This window comes from Plasmodium yoelii (assembly GCF_900002385.2).
Source record: "Plasmodium yoelii strain 17X genome assembly, chromosome: 8".
Classification (NCBI taxonomy): Eukaryota; Apicomplexa; class Aconoidasida; order Haemosporida; family Plasmodiidae; genus Plasmodium; species Plasmodium yoelii.
The window spans coordinates 1,358,535-1,371,077 of NC_036180.2; the positions used below are offsets into that span (position 1 = coordinate 1,358,535).

The 12,543-nt window shown below is 19.8% G+C and overlaps 5 protein-coding genes across 5 annotated transcripts; 2 read left to right on the top strand and 3 right to left on the bottom strand.

Annotated features, from left to right (window-relative positions):
• Positions 1-510: 510 nt before the first annotated feature.
• On the bottom strand, positions 511-1,773 carry PY17X_0835000 (conserved Plasmodium protein, unknown function; the record flags this gene model as incomplete). The annotated part of the gene is made up of 1 exon (XM_722541.2): positions 511-1,773. The coding sequence occupies one exon, from the start codon at positions 1,771-1,773 to the stop codon at positions 511-513; it is 1,263 nt and encodes a 420-aa protein (XP_727634.2).
• A 1,551-nt stretch (positions 1,774-3,324) lies between these two features.
• Positions 3,325-4,014, bottom strand: PY17X_0835100 (NifU-like protein, putative; the record flags this gene model as incomplete). The annotated part of the gene is made up of 2 exons (XM_022955810.1): positions 3,325-3,473; positions 3,588-4,014. 2 exons carry the CDS (start codon positions 4,012-4,014, stop codon positions 3,325-3,327), a joined length of 576 nt encoding a protein of 191 aa, XP_022812038.1.
• Positions 4,015-5,027: 1,013 nt separating this feature from the next.
• Positions 5,028-7,469, bottom strand: PY17X_0835200 (elongation factor Tu; the record flags this gene model as incomplete). Its single annotated transcript, XM_723395.2, has 1 exon — positions 5,028-7,469. The coding sequence occupies one exon, from the start codon at positions 7,467-7,469 to the stop codon at positions 5,028-5,030; it is 2,442 nt and encodes an 813-aa protein (XP_728488.2).
• A 1,796-nt stretch (positions 7,470-9,265) lies between these two features.
• PY17X_0835300 (nucleolar protein Nop52, putative) lies at positions 9,266-11,164 on the top strand (the record flags this gene model as incomplete). The annotated part of the gene is made up of 1 exon (XM_720938.2): positions 9,266-11,164. One exon carries the CDS (start codon positions 9,266-9,268, stop codon positions 11,162-11,164), a length of 1,899 nt encoding a protein of 632 aa, XP_726031.2.
• A 540-nt stretch (positions 11,165-11,704) lies between these two features.
• On the top strand, positions 11,705-12,463 carry PY17X_0835400 (selenoprotein, putative; the record flags this gene model as incomplete). The annotated part of the gene is made up of 1 exon (XM_022955811.1): positions 11,705-12,463. One exon carries the CDS (start codon positions 11,705-11,707, stop codon positions 12,461-12,463), a length of 759 nt encoding a protein of 252 aa, XP_022812039.1.
• Positions 12,464-12,543: the final 80 nt, after the last annotated feature.

The window sequence follows — 12,543 nt, forward strand, 5'->3', positions numbered from 1 at the left end:
AAATGGAAACAAAAAATACACATTTATACTCATATTACTCTTTTAATACATTAATGTTTAAATTTATAATGGTTTAATATTCATATTTTATAAAAATACATTTTTTGTTAATAATTAAAATATATAAAATAAATAAGAAAGATATACATCTCAATTATGAAGTATTTATTTTTAAAAATATAAGCATTATAATATTTTTTTTAATTTATTCAATCATGACAAATATATTTCATAGAACATTGCTAATTAAAAAATATGCATCTGATTAAACAATGTAGAACATCAAGTATAATGATTTATATGATATTATTCTGATTTTTCACTTGATAAAATATTCCTTTTTTGTAAATATGCATAGAATCGCCTATTGACTTACCATAATGAATACACTATTTTAGATTCAAAATATTTTTTATATTATATAATATTTCTATTATTTAATTATTTTCATTTTAAGTTCTGTGTAGTTCATCATATTTATATTAGTATTATTAACATCTCATATATCCTTTAAGATATACCCTTTTCTATTCCATGTTTAAACGAATTTCTTAATAAATAATTAAACTTTCTTGTTTTCCTCAACAAACTCAATATGTTGTCAGAATTTTCAAGGGGAATATTTTTAAGTTGTATTGTAAAATTTGTTATTTTATCTTTTCTTTTTGCATTTATAGCATTATTGATATGTCCACTTTTCAGGTTTGTGTTGTTACCTTTTCTTTTTATAGTATATTTGTCTTTAATTGGTTTCTTATAATTTACAGAGTCAACTATATTTACATTTTTACTTTGTGGGCTTTCATATCTTAAAAATGAATCACTTCGTAGGTACATATCCTTATTAACACAATAATTTTGTTTTTTGTCTTTTTTTTTAGTTTCACAATGCGAATTATAATTTTTATTTTTATTAGATGTATTTGCTGATCGAAACGATTGTTTTATAGAATGATTCTCTTCCTTTTCTTTGTATTTATCTTTTATATCATCAAAATTATTAATTAGTAACTTGGCCTTTTTATCTCTATCATATTCATTGTGTTCAATTTTTATATGTTTCATAGATTCTATGAGTAATGAAATATCTTTCATGTTGTTCAACATAAAGTTCATATTTTCACTAATTTCGAAGCATCCAATAAGAGTATAAATATCCTTAAAAATGCATCGAATTTTTTTTTTTAATTTTTGAAACAACTCGTCATAATAATGAACTTTCTTAAGGAGTTCATCATTTTCAAACATAATTTGTACCATTTTCGTTTTCTCTTTTTTCATATCCAAATAATATTTATTTTTATATATTTGCTCTAATTGGAAATTATCCTTTTGAATATTTTCTAGACTATTTAACTTTTTTTCAAATTTTTTTGTCACATGGATTATATGACTTTTTAAGTTATTTATTATTTCATCCTTTTCTTCAGATAACTGCCTTTTTCCATCTTTTATGAAGTCAGGTTTATCTATGTCTTTATCCTTATAATTTTTAGAATATGTTTTGTTATGTATATCATCCATTATATTGTCATTAATGTTGTCCGATTCATAACATTTCTTATCAAAAGAAAGTTTAAATAATCCTTTGTTTTTTTCTTCAAAACAATCTGTAATATTGTTCTTAAAATTAAACACAAACTCCGAGCTATTATATGATTCATTAGACATATAACCTCCTTCCTCTTCGGATTTATTTATAGAATTTTTTTTTTTTCCTTTTTTTTCAATTAATGGGTCGTCATGGTTTATAAGTATGCGATTTATGGTCATAGTTACAATAGAAAAAAAGACAAAAAATAATTTGAAAATTAAGAAAAATTATATTATACACGATTAGACATAAAACACAAAAGTACTGTTTATCTCTATGTAAGGTTAATATTTATAAACCTTAATTAAACATATTAAAAGAATTTAGGATATATTATTGTTTATGTTTTTTACCAATGATCACATTTTCAAACGTACACAATTATTTTATACTTATTTTAATATGTAAATATAAACATAATGTACAAAAATAGTGTAAATTTTATTGATAATTTGTAGAATGGTTTATTAATGGATCATAACCTTATAATAAGTCTTAATTACATAGTTAATATATATAGATTTCGAATGTATTTATAAATGATTGTTATTTCTATCATTTTATATTAATACATAATATAAAACCTTTAACAATGACATTTTGATAAAATATTATACAATTTTCTTAATTTTTATTGATAACACTTTAAAATATATACGTCAGGAAAAAAAAAATATAACATTTAAATTTATACTTATGATAATTTTAAGAGCAACATTCATTATATAGTTAGATTTTACAAACAGATTTAAATGTATATCTTTTTTAATTTATGATCTTCACTATTATTCACAATAATTAAAAAATTAAAAAAGGTACCTAAAATATTTATACACTGTATTATGCAATACCCCATAAATGAAGGTATAGAATTATAAAACAGAAATAAATAAAAAAATGAAGAGTTATTGAATTATTTTATGAGATATACAATATATTTTTCTTACAAGATAAAAAATGTTATATTTAAAAGTAAAAAATAAAAAAGACATGTTAATCATATTGTGCTTACAATAAATTTGTGAAATATTGTGTGTGTATGAAAAGTTGTATATATTTTTAAAATAAATTTAATTTAAATTATCATTAAGAATAGTCATAAGTATAAATAAAATATAAACGGTTTCATATGAATAAAAATAAAATATATCATATATAAAGTAATATGATTATATTTAAAAAAAGGAAAAAGAAACAAATGTATAGATAATAGAAAACAAAAAAAAATATAAAAAAACATCGAATTATATCATGTAACTTTTTAGTGTATATATAATAATGGGAATTTTTGTATTATAGTTAAAAATATGTAGTTGTAAAGTTTTCTACATTAATTCAAATATTGTTAAACTCATTATAAAGGTTAATGTTTATTCAATTTGGAAAATATTTGCTCATTTTTTTTTGAAACTAATATAAATAGATTAAATTATATTTTCTCTTTCCTAGAAAAAACATATATGCATTGAGTTATCAATGAAAACGTTTTCTTCATAATATATTTACTAAAACATAGTGTGAACTACAAACTTAAGAAATAATTATATATATTTTAATGTTTATCTTTATAAAGTTTTATATTCCTAGTATTGTATATTCACATTTTATATTTCCCTCTTTTAAATATAAATGTTGTATAATAATATGTGTAACAATATATACATGTTCCTTATATGGGATACTAGTTCTTCAAAATTAAATATGAACTATATAATTTTTTAAAGCAGAAATTAAAGAATAATTCCATCTTTTGATATATTTTTAATTTCTTTAATTTCAGAAATATAATATGTCAACATATTTTTTATCATATATTGTAGGGTTACTTCACTTTGTGAACATCCAACACAAGCTCCTTGTAGTTGCACGTAAACTATACCTAAAGGGTTTTAAGTTTAAAATAATTTGTTAGTAAAACATAAATATATAAAGATGATAAAATAACAAATATATACGCGTACAATATAAACAGAATGTGTATTTGACATCATACCACTATCCATGTCAAAACAGACAAATTTTATATCACCCCCGTCATTTACTACAATTGGACGAACTCTTTTTTCTATTAACAATTTTATACTACTTATAATTTCCATAGTATCTTCATTTTCATGATATTTGGTTTCATTTTTTATTTTTTGTAATATAGGAATTATATTTCCCTCATTAGATGTCGAATTATCTGAATTTTGTTGAAATGTCTCAATAAAATTATTTATTTCATTTATATAATTAATGTAATCCAAATTGTTTGATGCACTAAAGCACATCGAATTGATTCCTTTTCTTAGAAAAGATTTATTTATAAAATTTACATAATTGTAGAAATATATATTTGTTTTTTTATATATATTAATTGCTCCTTTGCATTTTAACCATAGCTTTCCATGAAAGCATTTATTTTTTAAGCGAATCATTTTTCAATAGCATGATAAAAAATATATAAGAAGAGAATTATTATGAAGCATATTTGTCTCAAAAAAAATATTCTTTTCCAATTTTGTTTTCCAATTTTGCTTTCTATTTAATTTCAAATTTGCACAACAAAATTTTTTAATATTAAAATTCGGAAGTAAATGATGAAATTCATATTTTTGGAAATTTTGCTTATATTATTGCATTTAATAAAATTTAATACATTGTGCATTTATTCAATAAAAATAAGATATAATTAATTATATATATCAGTTAACGTATAATTTTTTTTATATGAAAATATCTCATTTTAAACACATAAAAACGACATTATTTCACTATTATGTTTCCTTACACGCCAAGTCATATTGAACTACCTCCAAATGAATGGGATAAGTTAATTAATCAGAGAATATATGAACTTAAAAGGGAATATAACATACATGAAAAGGTATATTTTATAGTGTTATATAAAAAAAATAAAACAAAAATTTTGGCTTTATGACATATATTCATATTAATGTAAAATACTAAGAAAATTTTATAAATGTACATCCAAAAAATATATTATACTACATGTGTAACATTACAAAAATAATTTAAAATAAGATATTATTTGGTAAATAAAAATGTTGATGGAATTTGTAAATAAGTATATATACATATTATATATATATACATACATATTCGTTTATAGTTAGTAATATTTAAAAAATAAAGCAAATTAAAAGTGTAATATAGAACAAAAAGTTTTTGAATGTTGTTATTATAAGTAAAAGTTTCCATGTACATGTTTATATTTTGTGAATATATTGTTAGCACAATATATTAATATGTTTTCCATTTCTTTATAAATTAACTTCACTATTTTATTTTGTACACACAACATAGATGAAGCATTTTGACAACAAAAAGGAAAACGGAGTTGATAAGAAAATAACAAGTTATTATGAACTTGGTATATTATTTTGTTTATTTATGTAAAAATTATACAAAAAAAAAATACATTTAAAACTTATTTCAGTACTAAACCACTAGCAACAATTTTATTTTCTTCAGATAAAATAAAACGAGATAAAGGAGATATTGAAAATGACAAAAAATCATAAGCGTTAAAAAAAAGGCCATCTGAAGCGATAAAATATTGTAGTTCATTTCTGAAATATTGTGTACATACTGATGTATTGTTATTAATTTGTATTTCAACAATTCCTATATCATAACTACGTAAACAGCACTTTTTACATTCTGTTTTTTCATAAAAAATCATATTTTTTTTTTTCTTATAATTTTTTAAGTCACCAATTTGTGTAGAAATTTGTTCATTACAATCTATTTTTAACTTATTCGATGTGGTACAATTATTTGATGGGTCTTTAGTTTTATATACATAGTAGACATTTTTAATTGTTACACTATGAAAATAATTCAAGGAATAAAACAAATAATTTCTTCCTATTATTAAAGGTATTTTTATATCATTCACTTTTATTAAAGCTTTTAATTTAGTAGAAGTAAAAATGTTATTTATAGTATATGGAGAATTCATTTGAATATCTGTTGTTGTATTACTAACTAACAAAGAACCATTAATTATTTTATTTTCATCAATTTTTATAAGCACATTATCTACAATATCATCATTTATATTGACATATTCATTAACTGTGCAATTTTTTGCAATTTCAGATAAAATCTTAATAAAATTAAAAAAGTTATTTTGAAAAGAATTATTTATATCATCTACATTTTTTTCTTTCACTTCAGTTTCTTTATTTAAAGTGGTTGTAGAATTAGATAAATTTAATGAAATGTTTTCCATATAACTAAAATCTTTTACACTTAATAAATAATCACATAAATCATTTATATTAATATATTTAAAAAGATTTTTTTTTTTTTCAATATTTTTAATAATAATTTTTTCTTTAAATGGTAAAATCGTATAATTATTTTTTATTTTTAAAAACCCATTTAATATTTTAATACTTGCTTTTATCATATTATTAGATTCTGTATAATCTTGAACAATTCCTAAAAATGTGTTATTATTTTCATTTAACGATTTTTTAACTGGGTTTAAAGATATTTCAGATTTATTTTTTTTATGATTATAAAAAATGTTATTTGCAAAAAGAAATTCATTAAGGTTATTCAATTTATTATTACCAATACCATCATTATGAATAAAATTGTAATAACACATTTGTTGACATGTTTTGAAATTAGACAAATGTTCATGACACACTTTTAACAAAAACATATCTCTTTTTAAATTTATAAATTTAATTTCATCATATAAAGAATAATTTTTGTTAAATAATGGTATATTACTTTTTTCAAATTTTACGATATTTTCATTTTTATATGCAGAAATAGGTATAAAAATTAAATTTCTTTCAAAAAATTTTGTTTTATGAATTAAATTTTTAGTAGTATCATCATTATTTTGAGAACATTTTTCTTGTAAATAAAAATTATTATCACAAATAAATTCATATATACTATCATTTTTTTCACATTCAAAATATGTTTTAATTGTTTTGCATATATCATTAAAAATATTTTCATCATAATCAAATAGATCTATTTTATTTATTACTATTATAATGTTTGAAATACCTACATATTTTAATATACATACATTTCTGTATGTTTCATCATTTTTTTTATTATATACATTATTTGCATCAACTACTAATATAGCACAATCTGCAAAAAAACTACAAGTATGCAAATTATTTACTAATTCATTATGACCTGGTGTGTCAAAAATGTTAACTTTTCGAAAACATACTATATCTTTATGTATAACATTTTTTTTATATAAATTTTCAAATATATTTTTATTAATATAAATATTTTCACAATTTTTTTTATTATATATTATATCAGAAAAAGATTGGTTAATATCATTGTTAGTATAAAATATAAAAAATTCTTTTCTTTTATTAAAAAGTGTTATATTTCTTTCTCTTTCATCTCCTTCTTCATCTAATATATATGTATACTTGGAACTTTCCCTAATATTTTCATATTTTTTTAGCATTTGATCATTTACATAATTTAAATTATATAGTAACGCACCTATTAATGTAGACTTCCCTGCGTCGATATGTCCCAATACAAGAATATTCAAAGTACCAAGCATTATATATTTTGAATCTTTTTCATCTTTTTCATTTTTGTCATCTTTCATCACAATGTTTACCTCGTTTTTATTGTTTGTTTTTTCTTTCGTTTTTGTATGTTTTACAGGAATACTATTGTTCTGACTTTTGCATTTATTATCATTTTTATTACTATTGCGATTTTTATTCTTTCCATTATTTACATTTTCTTTGAATCCATATTCTATGTAATTTTCTTCGTCATAATTTTCTTCGTCGTAATCTTCGTCATCATAATATTCGTAATCGTCATACAAGATTTTTTTTCCTGCTTTTCTATTACTCATTGTTTGAATTATGTGTCTCTTTTTTTTTTGCGTATAAAATGGTATGTGTTTATTTACAACTTCGTCAATTTTTACAACTTTGTCAATTTGTTTATCGTATTTATTTGTTTCGATAGTATGTATATAGCAAATTTATGAACATACTAAAAAAAACATTTTCAAAAATGTTTTAATTACAACTAGAGGAAAATTGCGAAGCAAAAAATGTATTATATAGGGATATATAATATGTCTATTATACACTGAAAATTGAAGCTCAATTTGTTCGTGATAATTTAAATGGAAAATAAAATATAATACAATATAATAAAATATAATATAATATAATAAAATAAAATTTATGAATATTATTTCAAGTCATGATGGACAAATTTATGTCTTAAATTTTTATTTGTAAAATGGTAGAAAGGAAATGGTGTACCAAAAATGGAAAGTATATACTATATAATTTGTGTCACCATATAATTTGTGTCGCTATATAATTTGTATAGTTTATGCCATTTTGTGCCTTTTTAAATATTGTTACAATATAATGCATATATATATATATGGCTTGTTAGGCAATAATTTTTTATTGTATATTTGTTTTTTTAATATTTTGCAACATTCTTAAAGGATAAATTATTACGAATTTCAAATTGGAATTACATTATTATTTTCGTTTTAAAAGTGAAAAAATGAATTTTGTTCGAAATGGTAAATGTAAATGTATATTTCGTCTTTTTTTTAATCATACAAATAAATGTTATATATTTTACCATATCGTATTTATATAAAATATGAATATATATACATATTTGTAAAATTGCCGTTGTTTTATTTTTTATATGTTTTATACATTTTAAATATTTTTTTTTTTTTTAATTTTTTAGCAGTTTTATTTTATGTATGCTATATAAAAACATATATGATTTTACCTTATATTATATTAGGTTCCTTTAAAAAAATTGTATACTTATATAATAATGTAAAATAGCAACAAATTGAATATTGTATTTTTTTAAATTTATGAATGTTGAGAAATAGTTTCTTTCCTATTTACCCAAGCGAAAAACAATTTGCAATTATTTTTAATTTATACTACATACATATATGCCTATATATTATTTATTTATTTTATTAAAAAAAAATATATATTTGTTATTTTTCATGTTTTGAAAATTAAAAGCAAAATGAATTAAAAAAAATAAAATAATAAATATAAGGCAAAAAATTTGAAATTCTCAAAATATAAAACTTTACTTTTAATAGTAAAATACAAAATTCGTTGAATATATATTGAAGACCAAATTTTTAACCTTGTAACAAAAATAGCATAATTAATTTTTGTATAAAAACATAAAATTAATTCATAAGTTTACCATTTTTTTTGAGCTGTTATATATATTATGTAATTTTTTTAAATAAAAAAAGTATTAAAAGTAGGGTTTTCTTCAAAAAATTGAAAAAATACAAGAAAAATACAGCAAACCAAGCTAATACAATACAATACAATATAATACAAGCTAATACAATATAATACAATAATATACATGCTTATAGTATAAACTATATTTGCATTGATGATATGAATTAAAAAAATTATAGCATACCTCTATACATGATTTGAACAAGATTTATTCGAAAATATTATGGAAGGCTTAATTTATTATGTTTTTCATACATAAATGGGATATGAAATTTTGTATATAAATTTTGCAAAATTTCGCAATAAATAAATATATATATATATAAAATTATATTTCATTTTTTCCCCACAAATATAACATTGATAATTTTAAATAAAAGGGAACAATATGAGCAACTCAGAAATAAAAAATATTTTTGTCCAGTTAAGCCATGTAAATAAAGAAAATCGAGACAATGGAATGAACTTAGTTTATGCTTATATAGAAAAAAACAAAAATAAATTGAAAAAACGAGAAATAACATATTTATGTACAGGCTTATTTTATTATTATTGGTTATGTTATTCTATTAATGAACAAAAAAAATCAGCTTTAAAAATATGTAGATTGATACATATATTTGATGGGAAAGATAATGATCATGATAAAAAGCATGTATTTTTATTTTTACAATGTTTTTTACAAACTATGTCAGTAAAATATGAAAATTTGGATGTATATAGATTAAATAAATTTTTATTTTTATTTAGAATTTTTCAAGCTGAATTTTTAATGTTCTTACATAATTATTCATGGAAAAGTATATATATTAAAAAATATAATAAAATAATTATGAACAAATTTAATGATACTAATGATGTTTTTCATGCTTATATAGATACATTTTTTAAAGAATTTATGGGAAATGAAGTTTATTTAAAATTAAAAAAAGAAAACCATGGATATAATACAAAACAATTCTTATTACTAATTGACCCATTTTTTAAAATTGTCTGTAAAACAAACAAAAAATACACTATTGATTTAATTCAAAAAAAAATATTTTTTATGGTTTTAAAAGTTAATATAAAACGACATATTTTGTTGGAAAGGATTAACAAATATATAGAAAAATGCCCAAATAAATATGGATCAAAAATTTTGAAGAATTTTTACAATTTATTCGATACTTCAAATAGGAAAAAGAATAAAATAAATATAAAATATAAAACACCGATTTTTGTTGCAAATTATAATAACGATGATAATAATTGTGACAAAAGTGGCGATGATAATAATTGTGATAAAAGTGATGATGATAATTGTGGTAAAAGTGACGGAAATAATTGTGATAAAAATGACGATAAGGATGGTGGCAAAAGTGACGATAATAATAATTGTGATAAAAGTGGCGATGATAATAATTGTGGTAAAAATGACGATGATAATTGTGGCGGCAAACGTGACGAATGTAATGATGAGACAGTTAACACAGAAGAAGTTATGGATGAAGAAACTGAGAATAATTGCTTTGGTCAAAAGGCAAAAAAAAAAAATAAGAAAAAAGATAAAATAAAAGATAAAATAAAGGATAAAATAAAAAATAAAATAAAAAAGATAAAGGCACACACACAAATCAATAGAGAAATAACTGATGAAGATAAAGATTATATTAATATGCTTTTAAAGGAAATTAACGGAAGTAAAAAGGGAAAGAAAATATATGATAGTCTTTTTGCTAAAAACAATAAAAAAATACCACTTAGTTTTATCAAGTTAATGTTAAAAGAAATGTATGCCAAAAAAAAAAAATCATTAAGAAATAAATTTAAACAAATAAATGATTCTGAAAATAACGATATACCCATGAAAAAAAAAGAATTAAAAAAAAAAAAAAAAAAATTAATGGCTATTCCAAAGAATCAAACAACTAATACTGAATTTGAATTGGAGGGTGAAAAAAAAAAAGATAAAAAGGAAAAATTACTAAAAAAAAAAGATAAAAAAGAAAAATTATTAAAAAAAAAAGATAAAAAAGAAAAATTATTAAAAAAAAAAGATAAAAAAGTGAAAAAGAGTTTAAAAAAAACTCTTCTTATTCATGAGCCACGATTAGGTGATAAAAATGTTTTAAACAAAACTATTTTAAAAAAAGAAAAGACAAAATCTAGTACGCCTAAAAAAGTTCATTTTGATTTAAATAAAAACACAATCGAATATATCCCATGTGCTAAAAAAAAGAATGTTAATTCATACTTTTTTTTGGATAACTTTCGAAACTTAATTAATGTTCCATCCTTTTTATAAGGAAATTAAAATATAAAGAAAAATACCAAAAATAGAAGAAATATATTTTTTGTTTCATTTCCCTTTTTTTTTTTTTCTATATGTCAATCTTTTTCTTTGTATTATTATATATTTTTTTTAATTGAACTTAGCATTTTTTTTATTATTTTTTTTTTTATTATTTCCCCATTAATTTGTTTATTCATCATATTTATATAAATTATCCCATAAACTTACACTTCTTTACCAAAACACTTTGTTAGTTATTACAATAATATGTTGTAAATATAATTAGAATTTTTTTCCAAAAAAATCGATATATATATACATGTGCAAAATTTAATAATATTTAATTATTGCTGAATAAAACCTAAAATATATATAATACCAAGTTACTAAAAAAGTTATATTTTATCAAAAAAATATATATACAATTTATAAGAATAAATAAATTCATATTTATAAGAAAATGTTTTAATATTTAGGGTATTATAAAAAATATGTTTTGATAAATTTGGAAAAAAAAAAAAAAAAAAAAAAAAAGTATAATTTGTATATAAAATGTACTATTTAAAGCTTTTTTTAAAGCTATTTGCATTAATTTTTTTGAGTTATGATTTTATTGTTTTAAAAAATGAAGCCATTGTAGAGAAAGGAAATTTTTTTAGAAAAAGCTATGATGCTTTATTTGTGCAAAGGGATATATTACCTTCATATATAAACCAAGATAATCAAATATCTATTTATTTTTGTAGATCATGACAATCTCAATATGTTTTAAGTAGAATAAAAAAATATTTTGATATATTAAATGGGGAAGACACTAAAATTTACTTTGAAGAAGAACATCAAATATATAATAGTGATAATAATAGTGATGATAATAGTGATGATAATCGTGATGATAATAGTGATGATAATCGTGATAATAATAGTGATAATAGTAGTGATAGGAGGAAATACGTTTTATTCTTAATGAGCATTAGACCAGCACTTATTTATAAATTATTATGTTATTTTATTTTAATGATTTATATTTTAATTTCATTAGTTGTAATATTTCCTAGACATATGGAAAGTCTTATACCAGTATTTATAGTAAATGATGAAAAATTTAAAAATATTTTTGAGAATATGAGGAAAAAAAAATTAGCTGTATTTGCTATTATGTTTCTTTCATATAATGTTATATATGGATTATTGTGTAATACAAATATAATTCATATATATCAAAATGGAAGACTAATTTACAACGATTATTATGTAGATAATTTGTTTATAAAAAGTTTGGAAAATAATTTAATAAATATAAAAAAATAAAAACTATCACTTCAAATAAAAATTCACTTAAATAAAAATTCACTTAAATAAAAATTCACTTCAAAATAAAATTCACTTCA